Source organism: Sardina pilchardus, chromosome 14 (genome assembly GCF_963854185.1).
Source record: "Sardina pilchardus chromosome 14, fSarPil1.1, whole genome shotgun sequence".
Classification (NCBI taxonomy): Eukaryota; Metazoa; Chordata; class Actinopteri; order Clupeiformes; family Clupeidae; genus Sardina; species Sardina pilchardus.
The window spans coordinates 64,271-90,000 of record NC_085007.1 but is presented as its reverse complement, the minus strand read 5'-3'; the positions used below and the strand labels follow the sequence as shown (position 1 = coordinate 90,000).

Sequence of the window (25,730 nt, the reverse complement as noted above, 5' to 3'; positions counted from 1 at the left end):
CCCATAAGTTAAGGCCCCATTTCCAGTTTTGGCCAACACTGCACATCGTCTACTTAGGAGGAGGGCACTGCTCCCACATACTTTGGTCCATCATCAAATGCTTGGCCTCTTTTGAAAGATGAGATTCAGTAGAACTCTGAGAAACAGTGTGAATGTGTAATGTACTGGCAATGATGCATAGTGATATTAATCAAATACAATTATTTTCAAAGAAAGTTTATCATGTATCAATACCTGAGACTCTCAGCTTTCAAACAGTGCATTTTATTACTATGTTTCATGCTATGGTTCATATAATTGATGTGCAGTATGGAGCCAACACAATCCTAAAACACACAAACAATCTCTGTAATCAAAGCAGCAGTAAGAGCTTTGGTTTAAGCCTAGAGAGCTGACAACATATGAGGCTAGCTAAACCCTTGGAAATACCAACAGCAGTAAGAGTTGTGGTTTAAACCTAGAGAGCTGACAACATATGAGGCTAGCTAAACCCTTGGAAATACCAACAGCAGTAAGAGTTGTGGTTTAAACCTAGAGAGCTGACAACATATGAGGCTAGCTAAACCCTTGGAAATACCAACAGCCTGGGGCCTGCTGGCGATACACTTGCTCATGTCCCAGTAGTTAAAGGGTATTACAAGAGGAAGCATCACAGCATGAGGGGAATATACACCATAACCGTGGTTGGGGCACTTCTCAATCACCCGTCTGGCCAGATCGTATTCCCTTAGGATAAATAAAGCATCTGGACAGGCAGTGTTCATAAATAAAACATGGAATGGATAAGTATGAGGAATTAGGTGGTACACCTTAGCACATATCTGGCCCATAGCATCACCTCATCTGAATCTCCAACTCAAAGTAGTGACGCAACATGTGAGGAGGTGATCAGAGGGTTCATGCCACAGCCTGCACGTGACGTCACACGGTGTTAGCCAGAGACCTCTGAAGCTTTTTGAAGGCAAACTTCAGAGGTCTGCTTCAAAGTCTGAGATTTGTGTGTGAAGGAGAACACCATGTGGCTCTGAGGCCAAGCACTGAACTCTTTATTCAGCAACGTCACGGTAAAAACTGTTTTCCATTCTGTCTGGTTTAAGGCGAGACACTACAGGTGAATAGGGTAACATTTTGAACTAGCAGATATCACTATGAAACTTCCCCAGTTGATTACTTACACCAACATGAGTAAAAAATGTATTACACGTTTTCTGTTATTTAATGTTTAAATATGCAAATGAGACATTATCTCATTAAATATGCACTAATTTGCATATATTTAAAAAAATGGAATCTTTGAAATCACACACCACTCTTTGGGTAAAGTGAGAGCCTCACAGAGTCCCAAAGAGCAACAAACACACACACAGAGTAGCGACCTCAACTGTGATTATACTGTAGTAGCCCTGTAATCACCAGAGTAGACACAAAATGCAAAAAACGTACACAAAAACCAATGATCGTGTTGTAGGCAGCTCTATGAAAACAAGACTCAGCGCTTGATACTCTCTTCCACTGGCAATGACAGGCAGGTTGTGACAGCAGTTTGCTTTTCTGCTGCTAAGCCAGAGCTGGATATGGCATCAGCACTGATGTGCAGTCAGCATTAGACCTACTAGCTACTCAGCCAACACGGAGCATCTCAAAAAGCTGACCTCCAGAACGCTGCCTTCTGAAGGCCTCTGAGCCTGAGAGAGGGTGGCAGTGGCAGGAGGAAGGAAGGATGAACTGAGAGAGGATGAACTGAGAGAGGATGGGGGGAGGATAAGTCGAGATCTAAGAAAGAGAGAAAAGGAAGGAAAGCGAGGGATGCGAGGAAAAAAGGAAGTGACTGACCGATAAACCCTGACAGAGAGGTAGAGGTGAGTGTGTGTGTGTGTGTGTGTGTGTGTGTGTGTGAGAGTGAGTGAGTGAGTGAGTGAGTGAGTGAGTGAGTGAGTGAGTGAGTGAGTGAGTGAGTGAGTGAGTGAGTGAGTGAGTGAGTGAGTGAGTGAGTGAGTGTGTGTGTGTGTGTGTGTGTGTGTGTGTGTGTGAGGGTTTGTGTGTGTGTGTGAGCGAGAGTGTGTGTGTGAGTGAGTGAGTGAGTGAGTGAGTGAGAGTCAGTGAGTTGAGTGGGAGTGTGTGTGTGTGTGTGTGTGTGAGTCAGCGAGTGAGTGGGAGTGTGTGTGTGTGTGTGTGTGTGTGTGAGTGAGTGAGAGTGTGAGGGTGTGTGAGTGAGTGAGTGAGTAGGCGAGCCATCTTCTAAGCAGATAATCAGAGGTTTATGATGAGAAACATGCATTTAATGTGTTTGTCGGTAGTAGTTTATGCAATTAAGCAAATAAGGCATTCTGAATTAAAATTTCCCAGCAGCATAAATTACATGCAAGGATTGAAACTGTGTGTATGCTATTTAACAACTCAGTGAGTTGCAGTGCACTGCAGCAACACAGCTGTACAAAGTGTGCCACCTGCTGGCCAACTCTAAGATGAGAGGAGCATCAAATAAATCTGATCGAATGATGCTTGATGTAAATGGGTGCAATCTGATTTAAATGGGTGCAGTCTGATTTAAATGGGTGCAGTCTGATTTAAATGGGTGCAGTCTGATGTAAATGGGTGCAGTCTGATTTGAATGGGTGCAGTCTGATGTAAATGGGTGCAGTCTGATTTTCTTACGGGTCATATTGGCCTTCTCCCTGGTTACATTTCTGACATGCTAGTGCCGTATAGTCCTGCACACACATTAAGGTCGAACCATTCCTGAGTCCTGGCTTATAACTAAAGGACACAGATCTTTTTCTGCGTTTTCCGCTTTTGCCCTGTGTGTGTGTGTGTGTGTGTGTACCTTGAGGTCACGGTGGATGATGGGGCTGGGGCCCTGGTGCAGTGTGTGTGTGTGTGTGTGTGTGTGTGTGTGTGTGTGTGTGTGTGTGTGTGTGTGTGTGTGTGTGTGTGTGTGTGTGTGTGTGTGTGTGTGTGTGTACCTTGAGGTCACGGTGGATGATGGGGCTGGGGCCCTGGTGCAGTGTGTGTGTGTGTGTGTGTGTGTGTGTGTGTGTGTGTGTGTGTGTGTGTGTGTGTGTGTGTGTGTGTGTGTGTGTGTGTGTGTACCTTGAGGTCACGGTGGATGATGGGGTTGGGGCCCTGGTGCAGGCAGGCAAGAGCTTCACAGGTGTCACAGAAGACCTGCATCACTTCCTGCTCACTGAAGCCAGTCTGGAGGCGCTGATTCATTAGGTTCACCACCTGTCCCCCTGTACACACACACACGCACGCACAGCACACGCACGCACGTACACCACACACACACACACACGCACGCACACCACACACACACACACGCACGCACACCACACGCGCTCACGCACACACCACACGCGCACACACCACACACACACACATAGTTAGCATTGCACAATACTCTCACACACACTCACTCACACACACACACACAGTTAGCATTGCACAATACTCTCACACACACTCACTCACACTCACACAGTTAGCATTGCACAATGCACACACATACTGTACATACACACAGGGAGAACGTATAGCTGGTCAATAAGTAAGCACCTTCAGGGCGAAAAAAGACAGGCGATGGTATGTACATATAGGCCGCAATGAGGGAAACGCGCAGACTGCCTGCCGTGGGAGCTGAGAATGGCTATTTGCGCTTTTCTGTGTCATGCATATTCATTCCTGGGCGGATCAGCTGAAAATGGTTGTAACGCGCAAGTACAGGGGAGGAGAAGTGGTAATAGCGATTGATTAAAGTATTCCGCCATACACTGTAGTGCCAAAAGTATTGGGTCACTTGCCTTGACCCCCCTAACGACTTAAGTGACATCCCATTCTTAATCCATAGGGTTTAATACGACATTGGTCCACCCTTTCCAGCTATAACAGCTTTGACTTTTCTGGGAAGGCTTTCCATAAGGTTAAGGAGTGTGTTTATGGGAATTTTTGGCCATTCTTCCAGAAGTGTATTTGTAAAGTCACACACTGATGTTGGACGAGGCAACTGGCTCTCAGTTTCTGCACTTATTCATCCCAAAGGTGTTCTGTCGGGTTGAGGTCAGCACTCTGTACAGGCCAGTCAAGTTCGTCCACACCAAACTCTAAGATCTACGTCTTTATGGACCTTGCTTTGTGCACTGGTGCACAGTCATGTCGGAACAGGGAGTGGCTATCCAAAAAGTTGGGAGCATGGAATTAAAATCTATTGGTTAATGCTATAGTATTCAGAGTTCCTTTCACTGGAACTAAGGGGCCATACCCAGCTCAGCGATGGCCCCTTCCTGTTCCAACATGACTGTGCACCAGTGCACAAAGCAAGGTCCATAAAGACATTGATTTTGTTTTGCTCATTTTGTTTAATTGAAAAATTACAAAAAATCACCAGCAGATTATTTTTTATACCTGTTTTTAGTCAACTTTACCAAGGGTGCCAATAATTCTGGAGGGTACTGTGTATATTTGAACTGATATCATTGCAGATGCTTTAATACTGTAGCCAAGGTTTGGAATATTTTTGTATTCCATTTCATTTGTAAATAACAGAATAACAATCCATAGTTTTGTTGAGAGGTACAGTATAGCTTGTCTGTTAAGAAAATGTAAGCGTTGTGAAAATGTGTTCACTGACACAAATGTGTTTCATTTGCACAATGAAAGATAACCAACTCCTGTTGCCTCCAACTACCCAGAGTGCACCAGAGCGAGACACAGCATGACCACCAACCTCGATAGTAGTTCAGAGTCTGCATGTTTGTGTGTACATGTGTATATACTGTATGTGTGTGTGTGTGTGTGTGTGAGACGCAGAGCGAGACGCAGCATGACCACCAACCTCGACAATAGTCCATGAGGATGAGCACCTCCCACACGTCACCTCCACCCACCGTCGAGATGCACGAGTCCAGGTAACCCACTATGTTCTTGTGGCCCACAAGGTCCTTCTACAAACGAGACAAGAGAGAGACGACAACACACAGAGAAGAGCAGGAGAGAGAGGGGAAATGAGAGAGAGAGAGAGAGAGAGAGAGAGAAGAGCAGGAGAGGACAGATGAGAGAGGGAAGATGAGAGAGGTCGAAACGTTAGTCAAAAGTGAACACAAAACACTTGCAGAAAGTGAACACTTATACTTGCAGAAAAATAAGAATTGTTTAATATTAAGAATAGGAATGAAAAAAGAGGACAACATGACAATGTACAGCTGGTCTAAGAACTCCATCACATGGGAACTGTAGAGGAACTGCTGGTCTAAGAACTGCAGCACACATGAGAACTGTAGAGGAACTGCAGCACACATGGGAACTGTAGAGGAACTGCTGCAGCACACATGAGAACTGTAGAGGAACTGCTGCAGCACACATGAGAACTGTAGAGGAACTGCTGCAGCACACATGAGGACTGTAGAGGAACTGCTGGTCTAAGAACTGCAGCACACATGAGGACTGTAGAGGAACTGCTGGTCTAAGAACTGCAGCACACATGAGAACTGTAGAGGAACTGCTGGTCTAAGAACTGCAGCACATATGAGAACTGTAGAGGAACTGCAGCAGCACACATGAGAACTGTAGAGGAACTGCTGGTCTAAGAACTGCAGCACACATGAGAACTGTAGAGGAACTGCTGCAGCACCCATGAGAGCTGTAGAGGAACTGCTGCAGCACACATGGGAACTGTAGAGGAACTGCAGCAGCACATATGAGAACTGTAGAGGAACTGCAGCAGCACACATGAGAACTGTAGAGGAACTGCTGGTCTAAGAACTGCAGCACCCATGAGAACTGTAGAGGAACTGCTGGTCTAAGAACTGTAGACGAAAGTTTTAAAGGACATTGTCTTGCACTGACGGCCAGCACTCCAGAAACCTGAGAGAGATCACACACACAACCACACACACGGGCCTGAGAGAGATCACACACACAAACTCACACACACGGGCCTAGCTGGCATTGGCCTCCAGCAGTCAGGACTCTCACCATGATCTGGATCTCGCGCTTGCAGACCTGGAGGTCGTGCTCGTTGTTGACGTACATCCTCTTCAGCGCGCATCGGACCCCCTGATGAGTCCGCACCAGGAAGACGATGGCAAACCCCCCTGTTGAAGGAACAACATGTCTTGTTGGATCAGTCAATACATTGTGTTAATGATGTTTAATTGGTAGTTGATACAATTAAATCACACTTTGAATGTGAAATCCAGGTCATTAGTGTCAAAATTGAACATTTTCAACGTTAATGAAATGCCTACAACATTTTTACTTCAGCTGACCTCCTTGTCTTAAAGTAAATCAGAAAATAAGTTATTTAGACAAGTGTTTGCTAGACTGCTCCTGTAGCCAACAATCCCCACTCCACCCTTTGGGAATTGAAATTATGATACTTGGATGATGTAAATGATGAAAATCTCTTTCATTGGTTGGTCTTGATGCGGCCTTAACTCCTTAAAAACTCGGTCTCAACTCAGACTTGCCTCCTAAAAGACTTGGTTGTTGTGACTGGGTATTGGCTGCAGTTAAACCAACGGTCTCGACTCGTCCCCATTGCTACATCTACACCCCCCCCCCCCCCCCCCCCCTCCGTCGTGGGGCAGTGCCGGCGATGCGGCGGGGGTGCTACGGCGACGCCCCCTTCCCCTGGACAGACACCACCTTAACTAACACATTTCCTGGGGGAAACCCTGCACACCCACACACACACTACTCCCACTACCAGCAGCACACACTACACACACACACACTACTCCCACCACCAGCACCACACACACTACTCCCACCACACTACACACACTACTCCCACCACACACTACACACACTACTCCCACCACCAGCAGCACACACACTACTCCCACCACCAGCACACACCACACACACTACTCCCACTACCAGCAGCACAAACTACACACACACACACACTACTCCCACCACCAGCACCACACACACTACTCCCACTACCAGCAGCACACACTACACACACACACACACTGCTCCCACCACCAGCACCACACACACACACTACTCCCACCACCAGCACCACACACTACACACACTACTCCCACCACACTACACACACTACTCCCACCACACTACACACACTACTCCCACCACACACCCAGCACACACTACACACACCACCAGCAGCACACACTACACACACCACCAGCAGCACACACTACACACACTACTCCCACCACACTACACACACTACTCCCACCACACTACACACACTACTCCCACCACACTACACACACTACTCCCACCACACTACACACACTACTCCCACCACACTACACACACTACTCCCACCACACTACACACACTACTCCCACCACACTACACACACTACTCCCACCACACTACACACACTACTCCACCACCAGCAGCACACACTACTCCACCACACACACACACACACAACTCCCACCACACACTACACACACAACTCCCACCACACACTACACACACACACTACACACACAACTCCCACCACACACTACACACACACACTACTCCAACCACACACGCCACACACACAACTCCCACCACACTACACACACTACTCCCACCACACTACACACACAACTCCCACGACACACTACACACACACACTCTACTCCCACCACACACACTACTCCACCACACACACACACGACTCCCACCACACACACACACACACACACACTACTCCCACCACACTACACACACTACTCCCACCACACTACACACACTACTCCCACCACACACCCAGCACACACTACACACACCACCAGCAGCACACACCACACACACTACTCCCACCACACACACACATGCACCACACACTACTCCCAGCACACACACACACACACTACTCCCACCACCAGCAGCACACACCACACACACACTACTCCCACCACACTACACACACAACTCCCACCACACACTACACACACACACTACTCCAACCACACACGCCACACACACTACTCCCACCACACACTCTACTCCCACCACACACACACACACTACTCCCACCACCAGCAGCACACACCACACACTCTACTCCCACCACACACTACACACACTACTCCCACCACACACACACACACACACACACTACTCCCACTACACACTCTACTCCCACCACACACACACTACTCCCCCCACATACAGCACACTACACACACAACTCCCACCACACACTACACACACACACTACTCCAACCACACACGCCACACACTCTACTCCCACTACACACTCTACTCCCACCACACACACACTACTCCCCCCACATACAGCACACTACAGTGTTTCCCACAGATTAGAAGGCAATGTGTGGTGGTCGCCCCATGTCTGACGGGGGGGGGGGGGGGCAATGCATCGCCTTTTTATCGCTCTCCTTTCATATAATGTAAATTATTTTTTTTACCAAGATGTGAAGCTTGTCTTTATTTGAAACACACACACATGTAATTATTTACATTATACTGACATTTCTGATATTCATTACAGCAAACTTTATGCAGATTATAGCCTACTATTCATATTACAACTCCACTTCCTAAATTCAGCTGTCTGGTTGAAGCCTCAAAATATTGTAAACAAAGTAGCAGGCTAAGCTTATCATACTCTACTGGTTGGACTGTTCAGTTTCCCCACATGTGTTTAAGTTTCAAGGTAAGCTAATACTTTTTCTCCTTGGGACAGGCCCTTTTAAGTCTTGGAGTTGAAAAACATTGTTGGTCAGTCAACTTGAATGCAAGAGTTTTAATCAAATGTCTGCAGCATAGCCTACTAATGATGCTAACCGAATATAACAGTAATTTAGCTAGCCGTCTTCTGTGCGTCAATGCGTTCACGATTGTGAATGTTTTATTTGGATTAAATGTGCATGTGGAGGGCGGGTGTCCATTGAGCGCGCACAAGAGCGGGCCGAGGAGAATGAGTTTACTTCTACTGTTTGGTAATTAAGTTGCACGCATAGTCTACAAAAGTTGCGGGAGAACTTTATGCTTCTACCCGAGCAGCGTCAGGTGCATCAGTGCGACCTCCGACCACGCTTCCAGGGATGATCTCGTTGGTTTTCATGGAGACAGACAGCCGCGGTGTGCACGTGTGTGTGTGTGTATGAATGAGAGACAGACACGTGAGTGACAGAGAAGGAGCGCAGGGAAAGGAAATTGAGCTTTAAGAATGCTATGTTTTTTTCAATAGCGTTTCAAAATAAATAAATAAAAGAATAACGAAAAGCAATATGTGGCGGCCGGTGCTGAATCTGTGGCGCACCGCCACAAATTTGTCTATGTGTGGGAAACAGTGCACTACACACACACACACACTACTCCCACCACTTCCCCAGCAGTATGCATTGCTCATGGAGAACTGCTTTGGGGAGTGTCAGAGCAGAGCAGAGGTGCTCCAAACTAAAGCCTCATTTTCATTGGCTCACACGACATGGCATGGTAGTCATAGTAATCTCATCCCTGGCCTGGTTTCCGTCTCTACCGGTAAGGGCACTTGGCAGGTGGGGGGCATGAGGAGTCACGTTGCATATCAATAGGAAACTCAGAGCCTGATTATTCATACATCACTAGCTTGCTGCTAGTGATTAGCTTCAGCTGGCCAACCGAGGAGTTCATTAAAACGTTTAGTAACACGTAAACTTGTCAATGTCAATGAATACATACATTCATTTCATATTTTACTAATGTAACAAGACAACAGCCTTCATAAGTATTACAAATATGTATTCACTTCTGTCAATTTGGCTGGATCACTTTAGCTGATAGTGAAAAAAAACTAGTCTCTATTATGGTTAGCTAGCGTGCCAGGTATTCCTATAGGCAGCAGGTGGAACATCCGCTAACATGCTTATGCTAAGCTATGTGAACAAACTAAATCACTTGTGTGCTGGTAATACAAATTTGCAGTATTTCTTTGAAGCAACTTGCACATGAATCTGTACATTGGGCCCGGCTCGCTTGTTTTGGCACGGTTCCTAAATGTTGGTAATAGAGACAGAAATAATTATATGCCATGCTGTACCAAACTGAGCTGAGCCAATCCATGGAAACAGCCCCTATGCATGCCCATATCTTGTCTGGTTACATTCAGTGGTTAACATAACAGCCCCTATGCATGCCCATATCTCGTCTGGTTACATTCAGTGGTTAACATAACAGCCTCTATGCATGCCCATATCTCGTCTGGTTACATTCAGTGGTTAACATAACAGCCTCTATGCATGCCCATATCTTGTCTGGTTACATTCAGTGGTTAACATAACAGCCCCTATGCATGCCCATATCTCGTCTGGTTACATTCAGTGGTTAACATAACAGCCTCTATGCATGCCCATATCTCGTCTGGTTACATTCAGTGGTTAACATAACAGCCCATATGCATATACCCATATCTCGTCTGGTTACCCCTATGCATGCCCATATCTCGTCTGGTTACATTCAGTGGTTAAAGGATCTGGGACATAACAGCCCATATGCATATACCCATATCTCGGCTTCATTGAATATGAGGGCTACCCTCAATGACTCTCCGGGAATAAATAAAGGTTGAATGAATGAATGAATGATTGAATGAATGAATGAATGAATGAATGAATGAATATGCCCATTCCAAGTGCTTGGTTGAGTGACCAGAGTGAGTTAGGCTTCCTAAGAGACAACGATTAGCCTCCTGACAGAGGACGGAAATGAAGCCATAGGGCTCCATAGGGCTACTTGATGAGGAAATGAAGCCATAGGGCTCCATAGGGCTCCATAGGGCTACTTGATGAGGAAATGAAGCCATAGGGCTCCATAGGGCTACTTGATGAGGAAATGAAGCCATAGGGCTCCATAGGGCTACTTGATGAGGAAATGAAGCCATAGGGCTCCATAGGGCTCCATAGGGCTCCATAGGGCTCCATAGGGCTATTTGATGAGGCAATGTGCTGATTACTTTGCTGATTAAGCTTGCTTTCAGTTGACACAGTCAGGTTAGTCACGACACCACATGCTTAAAAAGCCCCACAGGGATTGCGCTAATACAAGCGTAAGTGTGTGTGTGTGTGTGTGTGTGTGTGTGTGTTCGTGAAGTAAATGTGGTTTGCATTACCCAGGCCACTGTGCAGATACACGGCACAACATGACGACTCAGCCACTTTGACACTGAATCACCACAACGCAGAAAGGCCCATCTGGAACGATGAGGATGCCAGCCCTTCTAGAATCACGCCAGAACCCTCTAGCATCACGCCAAGAATCACGCCAGAAACAGGACTCTAGCATCACGCCAAGAATCACGCCAGAAACAGGACTCTAGAATCACACCAGGATCAGAAATCTAGAATCACGCCAGGATCAGAAATCTAGAATCACGGAGTCTCTACAGTCCATCCTCCTGGTACAGGAAGTTTCAGTTCCTCAGGAGCTACTGCAGTAGTAGTGTGCAGACAAGGCGGCTTGAGCCATGTGCACGTCCACCACCACATCACTCTCCAACACTCATATCTAACACACTAGACCCATGAAACCAACGTAGTCTCAATAGACTAGACCCATGAAACCAATGTAGTCTCAACAGACTAGACCCATGAAACCAATGTAGTCTCAATAGACTAGACCCATGAAACCAATGTAGTCTCAATAGACTAGACCCATGAAACCAATGTAGTCTCAATAGACTAGACCCATGAAACCAACGTGGTCTCAATAGACTAGACCCATGAAACCAATGTAGTCTCAATAGACTAGACCCATGAAACCAATGTAGTCTCAATAGACTAGACCCATGAAACCAATGTAGTCTCAATAGACTAGACCCATGAAACCAACGTGGTCTCAATAGACTAGACCCATGAAACCAATGTAGTCTCAATAGACTAGACCCATGAAACCAATGTAGTCTCAATAGACTAGACCCATGAAACCAATGTAGTCTCAATAGACTAGACCCATGAAACCAACATGGCCTCAAAGCCTTCCCTAAACTCAAAGCCTTCCCTAAACTCAAAGCCTTCCCTAAACTCAGAGCCTTCCCTAAACTCAAAGCCTTCCCTAAACTCAGAGCCTTCCCTAAAGAGAGGTGCCAACTCAACTGCTGTTGTTCCTGCTCTCTCAAAAGTGTGTGTAGAAAAATCAGTAACAAGAGCTGCCTCCACCACGGCTGGGAATCCTCACACATTGCTTTCATATTCTAACATAAATGGTGACAACACATCATTCAATCAGCAACGGCCCGCTCACACACACTCACATACACCACAGATTTCCAAAAAGGATCACTTTAATCTGCTATGTTTGCTGACAATGGAAAGCTGTCGGACAAGGCGCCTCACTTCACCCTGCCGTTCACTTGGGCTTACTGTGTTTTGCATGCCTACTAATCGACTACATTAGTCATGTCATGGCCACTCAGCATTGCTATGCATATCATTTCAATCTCCGCTTTAAGGTAAAAATCTTGAGGTTAAGCATGGGAATCAAAGCAGAGAGAACTCGTGTTGATACTCAGTGAGTGTGACCGTGTTGTCTGGTTACATTCAGTGGAGAAACTGGTACATAAAGGCAGGGGTCTTTCCTATCTCTACCATTCTGAGGAAAACACATTTTCAAGGGACCCATTCGGATACAGACCACGACCAGGTTTCCCAAATATGATAGCAACTACCTTGGTAGTGTCACTGCCAAATATGAGTCCGTGGATTTGAGTAACGCATGTAAACACTTAAGCTTCATTATATTGTTACATATAACGTTTTAGTTTTGGAAAATTACAAGATCAGAGCATATTTGTTATTCTAACTAAATATGTGAGGTAATACCAACACGGTATTTCTATTTCGTTAACATATCTGTAAAGTGTGGCGTTGAGAACGTGATAAACTCACCTTCAGCTAGTGTTTCGTCAACGGTGACTTGATGACGTCCGATGGTAAACATGCGTCCGATGAAGTTGCCACCAGCGCTGCTGGATCCACCGCCACCACCACCACCCGAACCAGGCCCAGAACTAACCAGCTCTCGACGAGAGTCAAAGAACTTCTTCATGATTATAAATGCTTAGCTAGTTGTTTCGTAAAGCTTTGGCTTCCAGGCCACCAAAATGGCTTTGATTTAATAAGATATGAGCCCTGGACAGTTGACGGATGGGAGGAACGTTCTTTTTAGTTAGCTAGCTGACTAGCAACAGACTACTGATCAGTTAAAAACAAGGACAATAATTAACAAGTTACTCGTTGTAACTTACTCTGCCATCTGGTGCCAGTTTGCTTGCTGGCTCATCAGTCATCAGTTTAGCTTAGTCTGACATCCAAGATGAATGATCGGTAACTTACATTAATATGCAGCTGCCAAGATGACAACATTGACAGCCAGGCAATTTCGGTAACGTTAGATATTAAGTAGCACTATGTAGTTTGTGCGCTAAACCGAATGTTCGCTGGATTTGCATTTATATTTCAAAACAGCTGGTTAAATAGTGTGCGGTATAGCAGCTAATGCATATATTTAGCGTAACAAGTTAATAGTCAACATCCTACCCTATGGATGAATACTATCAAGCAAGCCACAGAGTTGTAGCTCATCAGCTACAAGGATATCAAAATAAACATCTTAGGCGGCCACTAGCATTCGCTCTTAGCTAGCTAGTAGGTTACGCTCAGATGTCCTAACATAAATCACTTCCCACTGGGACAAGACATTCAGTAAAATAGCGCTGCCTCACATTCAGCGAAAGAGCGCACATAATCCGTTACGCAGCGTACATAAAACAGCGATGTACTTATTGCTGTGGATCTGCAAGATCACTACTAGTTCGTGTCAATAATGATGTTGGATAAACCGGAGGGTAGTACCGTTAGCTTTATTTGTTAGCTAACGGTAAACACTGGACGTAAATGTTACCTATCACTACCGAGGCTATACCCACTGCAATGTTAGCTATACATATGTTAGCTATGTATACTTGCAAGCTATGCCACGTTAATTACGCATGCATGGGTTAACCATAACACTGAATATAGTCATTTGACCTTACATATGACTTATGTTACTAATATTACTGTAAACGGTCAGGTCCGTGTAATTGTTAACCACATCTATTAGCTGGTTAGCTAGCTATCCTATATGAAGAAGCCCAAATCACAGCTTGATAAGCTAATGTTTGCTAACGTTAGCGCGTATCCAAATCACTGTCAAAATGTTGCATGTCAATAATCCATAGGCTACAGCCAAAGCCGTCCAGCAGAAATTCTACCAGCTGTGACTCTTCTTCGGAGCATCAAGTTCGATGCCACCCGAGAGTTCCTCTGCCATACAATTTCAACGCACTGTCAAGGCCATTTCCATTGAAAACCGTTACAGATTTCTGATGATGAAGAGATATCTGGTAACAGGAAATTCTTGACCTTCTTCGTTTTCATTCGCTGAGGACTCATCAGGTTTTTTTTATACCGCCACCTAGAGAACTGAGTTAGTACCACACTTTCCTCCTGAATCAAATCTGCCCAGTGTCTGAGAATGATTGCCAGTTGATTATCATGTGAAATTCTAAAGTTCTAAATTCTACCGCAAAGCAGTACAAAATATGACCGCCACGGAGTCCTGGACATTCTCTCCGCAAAAATGCATCACGGTTGTGAATTTGTTTCCATCTCCTACCATGGGCGTAGGCAGAAATCATAAAATGGGCCCAGAAAAATTCAGGTGGGCCTGAACCCAAAATATGAATATTCAAATTTGACAAATTATTTTAGAAATGGATTCCAAGTTAAACTAGAAAATGTAATTCCATGGAAGGAATTACCATTGCATGTAAATGCAAAAAGGTTGCTGACTGTGTAAAACATTGTATTAGGCCTATAGAGATTGAGAACGTGACGTAAAACGCAACGCATTTTGGGAATAGGTGGCCCAAAATTAAGTTGTTTTACTGACGTGCGGGAACAACGAAGTGCAGTTGTCGAAATGCCGTTTACCTGCTGTGTTATAAAATTCAATAGAGTAACATGAAGCTTATCTTTTATAGTTTTCCAGCGTGGAAAAATAATAGTATACGTCATGTTTCAGAGGTGACAAAAAGGCGAGGAATGGCTTGGATAGCAGCACTAAGGAAGCGCGAGATTATAACTGTTTTTCACACAATTTTTTCACGCTTAGTTTTCATTATTATCATGCCAGATCATAGACCCAGACCCACTAGTTTACATGGGCTGGCATCAGGCGAGCCAAACCTACCCATAATTCTTTGTGTTTTGATGACTTTGGTCACATGTCTTAGCGATCTCTATTGTTAAAAAGACACCACAACCACAACACTCAAACACAAAAACGGAAAAAGAAGTCTTTTTTTTTCTCCACCACCACCCCACTCTATCGGAAGACATTTTTATTTTCTTTTTTCTTCTCTTCTTCACTATTATTACATTGCATGTAAATGCAATGTACTGTTATCCCTGTTCTTCTTATCGGGATTATTCTTCTTCCGACCAAAATCAACGATTTATAACACTAAAACCACTGAACCGTTTGACGTCATTCAAGCACTCCTACAAAGATCTTAAAGGGATATTCCGCCATTTTTGGAAATACGCTAATTTTCCACCTCCCCTCGAGCAAAACAATCGATATTTACCTTGTTCCCGTTCATCCAGCCATTCTGTGAGTCTGGCGATACAACTTTTAGCTTCAGCCTAGCATAGATCACTGAATCGGATTAGACCATTAGCTTCTCGCCTGCTAGCTTCATGTTTAAAAGTGACTAAGATTTCTGATAATTTTCCCATTTAAAACGTGTCTCCTCTCAAGTTAGAAAGTGCAATAAGACCAACTGAAAATGAAACCTGGCGTTTTTCTAGGCTGATTTGACATGGAACTACACTCTCATCTGGCGTAATAATCAAGGCAACTTGCAAACGTACCATAGGCGCAGTGATATCGTACGCAGCATCTGAAAATAGTCCCCATAGATATCAAGCAGTAGTAGTGCCAGTAGCTGCAAGTTGCCTTGATTATTACGCCAGATGAGAATGTAGTTCCATGTCAAATCAGCCTAGAAAAACGGCAGGGTTCATTTTCAGTTGGTCTTATTGCACTTTCTAACTTGAGAGGACAAGTAAATGCAACACTGTATCCTACTGTGTAAGCTAACGTTACATTTGCTAGATATCCTACCTGTTGCTGCATCATCGTTGATTGGCGTTGTTTGAGATTGTATTCCGTATTCCAATGGTGTTTAAGTCTATAGCTTATGGCCTACTTTTAACCTGCATTAGTGTAGATATGAAGGCTATAAGCTATCCTACCAGTCGTTTCACTGTAGGCTACTAAAGTGTCAGCTCTTGCAACTCGTTTGAAGTTGGCAACTTCATTTCAGTCTTTTAAATTCTAATAAATGAATAGTTATTTTCCATAATAGCCTATATCCACAATTTTGATGCATTTTCATAAATCACTTTTTAAATGTGACTTTCCAAGTAATTTCAGTGGGATTGTGATTGGGTTATTGTTATTTATCTATTCTTCTATGTAGCCTAGTCTTTTTAACTATAGGCCTAATACAATGTTTACACAGTCAGCAACCTTTTTGCATTTACATGCAATGGTAATTCCTTCCATGGAATTACATTTTCTAGTTATCAATATAATCATTATAATCATTATAATATGATAATAATAACTAGAAAATGTAATTCCATGGAAGGATTACCATTGCATGTAAATGCAAACAGGTTGCTGTAAGCATTGTATTAGTTGAAAAGACAATATGACACTATAAAGGACTGAAGTTGCCAAGTTCAAACAAGAGTTGCCAGCGCTGACAATTTGTCTAGGAGCCTACTGAAGTTCACCTACAGTGCAGTTTAAATTTTCAAGTTAAATATGCACCAAAGTGCCTATTCGATCATGGGTCGCTCATGCAAGATTCTGTCCAGTGTTCCAAACACACTATTGAATTTGTCATGAGAAAAAGTAAAGATTGAATCAATATCTCATCAAGATTATGGCTATAGCCAAATTGTTTGTCACTTAGTTTTACGGGGAGCTTAGAGGCTATAAATATCAACAACCTGCTGAAATTCTCAAAACGTTATTTTGAGCTATTGAAAACATTATTGTTTTAGATTTGTATGGATGCCAGAAAATGCTGATTACGGTTTGTAAGGGTAAAGCCTAAGCCTACAAAGTGTTTCTGGAACTTTTAATTTAGTCAGACCTGTGTGATAGATAGAAGAATATGGCAAGCTTTACACTAGCTCATATCCAGAAGAATGCATGATGGAAATAAGTGGACTAGCCTACTGTGGATAACTTAAATCATAAGGTAAGAATTTGTTGTCCTTACGTTTAGCTATGTTCGTTATAGAGCTTATAGGCTAGCCTACGTGGCTGTGATCATGTGAAAGCTTGACAGACGCCCCTGAGACTATGGTTGTTGGTATCGCTGTTTAACTAGCCCTTTTCACGGTGATGTCAGACGAAGCGTTGCTGGGTGTCCTCCGGCATGTCCAGCCGCCCAATACTACAGAAGAAGAAGAAGAAGTATTCATGGGTTTCATCAGGTCCCTTTCCACAGGTGTATACAATCAAGCACCATGCAGTCTGCATTGATAATCAAGGTGCTTGATTGTATACACCTGTGGAAAGGGACCTGATAAAACTGGTCAGTCAAGCAAAACAACGATTTCTAAGCAATTTTATGACTATGAAAAAGTTGCATAGGGTCTCTTTAAAGGCTGGCTTACATTGCACGATTTTGGTCTGTTTTAACAGTCGGCGACTAAATTTCCAAAATCTTGGGAGTTGTACTGAAATCGCAGCGCGCTCCCGTCATCTAAATCGTTTAGTGTAAGGTGCCAATCTTAGCGGTTTTAAGTCCGTCGGAGGCAGTCTTTTTCTAGTTTTGCCGTTACGACAATATCAAACATGTTTGATATTATCGGAAGTCTTTTCAGTCGTGGCTCATGCAAATAGTGACGTGAACATTAAAAACCAATAGTAACCTTGCGCGAACATGAAACAGGAAGGGGCAAAATAGGCGACAGCTGTAGCCTTTATGATTATTTGTTATTTCATTTCTTATAATTTATTAGTCGGTTGTTCTACGTGACAGAACAGCTCTATATCTGTTAGTGATGTCACACATCAAACAATGCTGCAGAAACGCGAAAAAATTACTTTGATATGAGTAGGCTATCATGTGATTTCCTGTGAATGATGACGTGTAGCCTATTGCACGATGGAAATAATTTGAAGGAATCTAGCAGCAGTCTTGTAAATAGTGACCCACAGTCTTTGCAAAATCCTAATCTGAGACTGGCCTGTGACTAGACTGTGACTAAAACCTCAATGAATTGTCATTAGATGTGAGAGGGTCTGAGACTGTAGTTTTTCAAAAATCTTTTCCAAATCTTTGCAAAGTCTGGCAATGTAAGGTAGGCTTTAAGTGACAGTGCACCATTTTTAAACAAACGGGAACAACATCACCCAAACATGCTGTTTTAACTTGGTGAAAGTGAAACTGAAGTTTTCCCACATATCCACGTTGGTCTAAGTGTTCAGAAATAGTTGTGTGAATCCGTGATAAAACCTCCGTTTCAATAGCTAAGATAAACGAAAGGCCAAACTGCATGAACAAATTATGCATTCATAGCCATGGCGTTTCTGTTGCAATCAAAATCAACCTAAGCCAACACGGTCTCCCAACTCGTCGAACGAGGACGCATGCAGCCGTGAACCTCACTGCTGTTCATCTGTCAATCATCACGTAAAGCCCGCCCTGACAATGTGATTGGTCCTAACAGCTCTGTATCTCGAATAGTAGCAGCTGAACGGAGCAGTGCCAGACCGAAGTGGCGCAGCAGGCTACAGTGCTCGTACCATATACGGGTCCGAGTGCCCACGGGGACCCAGGTTCGAATCCGGCCTGCGGTCATGTCCCAATCCCACCCCATCTCTCTCTCCCACTTGTTTCCTGTCTACCTCTTCACTATCCTGTAATAATAAAGGCAAAAAGCCCCAAAAATATACAAAAAAAAAAAAAAATGAAGGTAATGACTGGCGAAATTAATCAAACGACGTTTCAATAAACCATTGTTGAAAATGGTCATGGAAAATGTCGCCATGGTATTGGGGGAAACGTGGAGAAACAAGATGGTCAGTCCTCGTATTTTTTCTTCAAGAAATATATAGGCTAAGTAATATAAGTCTTCTTCCGTATTGAACAGACGCTCGGCATGTCAGATTGCAGTTGCAGAGTTTTCGAATGTTTTACAACCCAGCTGGTATCCGCTGTTTTTTTTCAAACAACGTGCCATTCTGACATTCTGACTGTCATTAATAGGCTATTAATGTCATAACTGTTAGGCTATCATTAGGCTTACTATGCATGGCTGTAGGCAGCTATGAGGCCACTGAGATCTGGACCTCATCGGTTTTGAGAGCTGGAAATACATGTGTTTGCTAAATATCGGTATATTGTTGTGCATGTGCGTTCGCGACTCGGGGAAGTGAAAGCAGTTCTGTATCTGACATTGCAAGTTTTCATGGTGATCATCGGCGCAGCTGTAGCTGATTGAGAAAGCCGATTGGAAATACTTAAGTTTAGAGCGAACGTTTCAAGTTTGCCATGATAGACAAAAACACTAGCCTAACAATAGCCTAAAAAATAACTGTAGTGCGTAATGGACACGGCTCTATATCCTAAATAATTTTCAAGGTTCGCCATTTGGTAATATGACCTATCCTTACTGACAATAATTTAGATTGAGCACAACTAAAGTTGCACGAAGGCAAAATACAGTCCTAAGCCTATTATATATAGCCTGGCCAATTATTGTAGATGTGCAAAACCAGCATTTGCGTGCGTGCTTGCCGGTGAGGTGTAGCCTACAAAAATGAGCATAACATCTGATTATTAAAGTATGGCTATAGGATATAGGCTACTGGTAAGAGAAGAGCTGGTTTAAAATTCAAGTGTAGTAAAAAAAAGTTTGTGCACATCCCCAGTCAAGGTGCAGAACAAGAGTAAATCATAAAAAATGGAAAAAGGTTCGCACACTTGAAATCCTTCTTTCGATTTCGCAAGTGATGTAGTAGGCTACATTTAAAAATCGACAGCCGTCTGTGAGACTATCCATTTCATGAAGAGCAATTGTCTTGTGCGATCATTCCCCCTCCCCCACACTTGTCTAACCAGTTCACTAGGCATTATAGCCTTATATGCGGCATTGAGGACGACTGCCTCCCCCCCCCCCCCCCTCACAAATGTGTGTGTGTGTGTGCGCGCTGAACCACGAATTCACATAGGCCTATTAACTTTTCTTTTCAGGAGACATCGCAAACATAAAAAAAAATCGCAAAACAGAAAATCTTTCATTTTTTTAATAAAGCAATGCATTTTGTCTTGATGGGTTCCGGAGCGCTTTGTGGAGTGGCGGTCGCCAGCGTGCGGTACTGATGCCTTAACCAGCTACGCCACAGCTCGACTCTTGTTATCTGCCCGCTTAGCCTATATTTTAACACTTGCCAACAAATATAAGGGATTCAGTCAGTCAAGTTTATTTATTAGCGGCATGCACTTGAAACGCTGATCAAACGTTCTGACATGTTAAACTGACGTTAGTCATTAATGACATGATAAAATGCTGTCATGTAGCTTAACGCACAGTAGCCTACGGTAGTCTATATGCCTATCTCTGAATCAACATGAACATGCATACTGAGATCTATATAAGTTGCTAGAAACTTATTTTGCGGAGCTAGGCCTACTAGTCGATGGTTACAATGAATCACCCTCACTGCCCTATCGCATATCTGACCATCCATTGTTACAATATGCGCGATCTTCTCCATGCATGTAGCCTACGGTTATAAGTAAAGTGACAAGCATAGGCATGTATTAAAGAGATTTCTGTTAAATACATTTTATTTTCAGTTGTCAAAAGTGGTGGGGACAAAATCTGTGATAACAAGTGCTGGGTACATGTAGCCTACCCAGCGTCGCCGGTTAAAATGAACATGCCTCCGTTTTAAAATAGCCTACACATTTCTAAGTATTCCTAAGTATAAATGTAGCCTAAATGTCCATCTTGTCCATCTCTTTCGCCTTCGCCTTGACAATAATAGCCTATTCACGGAAATGCGGTCTTGTAACCGTAATGAATTAACGAATTAATCTAAGGTTGCCTATCGAGTCTTTCAGGTTGAATTGAAGGCTATTTCCTTCTGATAGGCCTAGGCCTATAGGCGATTTTCTAAAACCATTTTCATTAATTTCAACAATGGTTTATTGAAACGTCGTTTGATCAATTTCGCCAGTCATCACCTTCATTTTAATGATTAAATGAGATGGATTAGGCTAAATGAGATGGATATGCGGAGCATTTCTCTCCCTCTCCATTGACCAAAACGTTGCTCTGGCATCTCTGCTGAGTTATATAGGCTACGTCGCGTGAGAGAGCTGTGAGGTATAGGCTGTAAAACATTCGAAAACTCTGCAACTGCAATCTGACATGCCGATCGTCATGTCTCTTTTCTCTGCTTGTCACCAGCGCGGTGTCTTCGGGTTTTTCCGTGTTTTCCGGCATGAGCCGAACCTTCATGTTATTAGGGCGGTGTTATGTTGCCCACTTGCGGTTGCAGTTTTAATTACAAAGTCCCGAACCTTCGGGATTCCCGATGTGCGGCAAAGAAAGGAGCATTCTCAACCCGTACCATCTGTATGTATGAACAAAAAGCTATTCAAAAGTCATGCCATGTCATTTTTTTGCTTAATAAAGTATTATTATGATTAAAACTTAGTCTTATGCCTCTTATGCTACTTCCCTAGAAGCCATTTATTCATATGGCCCTTATGATTTAACTTGGAGGCATTTATTCCCCTATATCTTCCCTTTAAATTATTCTGGGACTTATCCTGGCTCCTTATTTCTGATAACTAAGCTCTATAATTGTTATTGAATCCATTAACAGACACTCCACAACTCATGGTGACTGTAGCACTGACCAGTTTTATTCAGTACCAACCACAGCAAACATCCAAGAGCAATGCAGAACACGGTAAACAGCTGATGACAAGGTGCATGAAGTAGTTCAACAGTGTGCAGTCAGTGCAGAGAAACACAAATGGTACCGCGTTAAAGGGCACTCACAGAGGGCACAGAGGAAGTGCATGGCGTTGTGGAGCAATATACATGATATAATGGCACAGATTACATTACAGAAGTGCAAAGTTAAAGGCCACATGTAAGACCAGAACACAGAAAACAACACCTGTTGAAGTGCATGGCATTGTGGAGCAATACATGATCAAATAGACCTGGTAAGGCCTCGCTGCACAGTGGGGACCTGGAATCATGTGGGGCAACGACTTGCACAGAGAACAGCCCCTGTTAAAGTGCCCTTGTAAAATCACAGCACAGTAAAACCACAGCACAGAGAACAGCCCCTGTTAAAGTGCAGAGAACAACATGTGTCATGTTAAAAGGCACTTGTAAGACCAGAACACAGAGAACAGCCCCTGTTAAAGTGCACTTGTAAAACCACAGCACAGAGAACAGCCCCTGTTAAAGTGCAGAGAACAACATGTGTCATGTCAAAGGGCACTTGTAAGACCAGAACACAGAGAACAGCCCCTGTTAAAGTGCACTTGTAAAACCACAGCACAGAGAACAGCCCCTGTTAAAGTGCAGAGAACAACATGTGTCATGTCAAAGGGCACTTGTAAGACCAGAACAACACACAGAACAGTAAAACATGAACACAAGAACTATATACACTATTTACAATGGGCCCTGAGAAAGTGCATGAACAGTGCAGAGAACAAAAGGTGCAAGTCAAAGGCACAGAACAACAACAAAGAACGTACAATAGTAACACAACACAAGAACTATGTACACTATTTACAAAGGGCCGGCCGTTCACTCCTCCAGTCCGTCCACCACAGAGACAAAGTGCTCATAGTTATTGAAGACTCTGTTTTCTAGTCCCTTGGAGGGAGAGCGGTTGATCGCAGGGCAGAATGTCTTTTTTTGTATTTTTTGTGTCCCTGGATGGTTTGCCCGCATACCTTGCAGGTCGGGAGATGCTGCACCCTCGTCAGCTTCACGCCCAACTCGGTGGGGTGGTCTGCCACAAGCTTACGCTTGTAGTGCGTGGATCGGGACCACGACGATCCTACCTGTCCAGAGGGCGGCGGCTGCTGAACAGCTGGCCTGATGGACACAGGCAGAGTCCAGGCATGCAAACTCCTCACCTTTCGGCGAAATTCGCCGTTTTGAATCAAAAATAGGTGACTTACATGATTCGTGCAGATCCGATGAGAAAATATTTGGGGGGGGGGGGGTCAAGGTGAATTGAATTTACAACTGAGTTTAAAAATCAGGCGCAGACGCTAACACCTCTTGAGGTTTCCAGAGCCGCATTTAAAGCGTGTCTGATCAGCAAGGGAAGCGTGAATGTAGCCCCTATGCGTTTAATAAACATAGTGGAAGCTAATTGTAACTTCCACTAATTGTTGACAACAACGCAACGCGAACAGAACGCGCCTCTGTTGTGAGCGCAGATAGATGCGTCTGAGATGTCAGGTGGAATAGTGATTCTGGCGAGAAGAGATGCCGAGGGATTTCACAGGTGAGCTAGTGGAAACTTTCAAATTCTATTAGAAAAAGACGCTGAGATTAGTGTAGCAACGTAGCATAGGTTGTTTTCTTGTAGACATAACAAGTTCTTTTGATGAAGAATACGTGCAAAGCCTAAGCAAAAGATATGCAACTCAAATGATTCGCTATAGTAACGTAGCCAAAAAAAGTTACGACTGCTTCAGACCTAGACGACACGTAACGCACGTAACCGTTTGAGTTATGTGTGTGACTTTCAACAAGTTTCAGTTACACCCGGATCATTATGAGTTCGTAAGCCATGCGTAAATTAAATTTACATTTTATTGTCGAGTTACAGGAGGACCCTGATCAGTAGCCTAGTCTGTGCCTACAGGTAGCCTACAGTTTAACATGTAATATGAAGACAGTTCACATAACTTTATTGGTTGGTTAAACACACTAGCACAATATAGCCTAAACCACAATCTGTAGTAGCCTAGGCTGCATATTAAAACGTTTAAAAACAATTTGAAAAGTTAAAAGCCTATCTACCCTATTTTATATAATAATATTTGAATGTTTGAAATAGTGTGTGTCTCAAGCAAGTTTATTGATTACCTGGTTTGGTCCAACAAATATTCAGACTTATCCTTATTCTGATAGTTTAAGTGTCCTTTAGGCCTATGAAATCATCAGAAATGTGTAATAAGTACGGTACATAAGCACAGAGAAAGAGAGAGATAGAAAGAAAGAAAGCGGGTCCCTCACACTTTGTTTCCATGTTTTTTTTTTTTCCGGGATGGGGGGGGGGGTAGGAAAAGAGTCTCACCTTTTTCACCCCTGACCAGTTTGCATGCCTGAGAGTCTGACCAGCAGGCAGAATGGGCTGTGTGGAGGAGAGGCCCGCAGAACAGGCGACAAGGGACAGCACTGGAGGCCCGGTGATGGTGGACGACGGGGCAGAGCAGGAGACGAGGGGCAGCACAGGAGGAGGCCTGGTGATGGTGGAGGTGGCGGGGATTCTCCTCCTCACCGGCAGAGGCAGCAGCTGTGGAGGAGGCTGCGGCGTCTCCAGTAGCAGGTTGGTCCGACCCCTCAAGACCTTTGTGCCGGCCGTGCTTGGAGTAGGCACGTACTCCATGACTGGGTAGTCGGGTGGAGGGAGCACGTCAGGCTGGCGGGGAGCAGGAGGCAGCTGCGCACCAGACACAGAGGCGGTCTTGGAGGTGACTGCTGGCTGACTGGTGGCGTGCAAGTTCACCAACCTTTCCTGCTGCCGGATGAAATCCCTGACGGTCTTGGTGTTAATTTTTGGCAGAGGGATACCAGCTTTGCAGAGGACCGGGTCCTCCACCAAGACCCGGCGCTGGATCCTCTCATAGGCCTTGAGGATGCTCACCTTTTCAGGGCTGAGTGGGAGTGAGAGGCCTGAGGCGAACGCAGCCACAGCAGCTTGACCAGCACATACATCAGCCTGTTGTGCTGCGGGCTGATGTCCTGCTGAGCAGGCGCGTACCTCTTGGCCATCTTGACCCGCTGGACCACGGCGGCGTCAGCCAGGTCGTCCCTCTTTGTCCGGCAGTAGAGGGTGTTGCCCCAGTGGGTCCGGTACAGCTGGTGGTACCGCTGCGGCTGCTTGTCGTGCTCCTCAACAGCGTTCCAAGCCTCCAGGACCCGGTTGTGCTGAGCAGTGTTGAGGAGCAGCTTCTGGTCAGTCAAGCCGACCTCCACAAGAGCAGCACAAAATGCCTCTACCCAGGCAGAGGGTTGTCACTGCAGACGTCCTCCTGTAAGACACACACACACACACAGATAGAGAGAGAGAGAGAGAGAGAGAGAGAGAGAGAGAGAGAGAGAAAAGCAGGTAAGTTTCAATGCATATGCAATGTCTTGTGTTTTTTTCAGTGGTGTCACATTTATATACTGTATATTCTGTTTCTATCAGTAGGTGTTGTACTCACAAAGGCAGGAGGATTGACCGAAGCAGTTTCGCTGCTGGTCAACGTGATGCGGGGCTCCACATCCGGATGGTCCTCCCCCTCGCTCTCGTAGGCCTCATCAGCTTCTGGGTCAGCCTCCCCAGGCTGGACGACCTCCTCCTCGGGCCCAGGACCGTTGTGGATGATGCCCTCCAGAGAGAAGGCCTCCCCCGTGCTCTGAGCG

The 25,730-nt window shown here is 44.5% G+C and overlaps 1 protein-coding gene across 1 annotated transcript in view; it reads right to left on the bottom strand.

Annotated features, from left to right (window-relative positions):
• Nucleotides 1-14,330, bottom strand: part of aak1b (AP2 associated kinase 1b) — a 55,552-nt gene extending 41,222 nt beyond the window's left edge. The window contains exons 1-4 of the mRNA XM_062553796.1: nucleotides 12,858-14,330; nucleotides 5,971-6,089; nucleotides 4,832-4,940; nucleotides 3,091-3,233 (exon numbers count right to left, since the gene is read on the bottom strand). Coding sequence (XP_062409780.1) covers nucleotides 3,091-3,233; nucleotides 4,832-4,940; nucleotides 5,971-6,089; nucleotides 12,858-13,017 — 531 coding nt within the window. The 5' untranslated portion in view covers nucleotides 13,018-14,330. The remainder of the gene's footprint in view (nucleotides 1-3,090; nucleotides 3,234-4,831; nucleotides 4,941-5,970; nucleotides 6,090-12,857) is intronic.
• Between the last annotated feature and the right edge of the window lie 11,400 nt (nucleotides 14,331-25,730).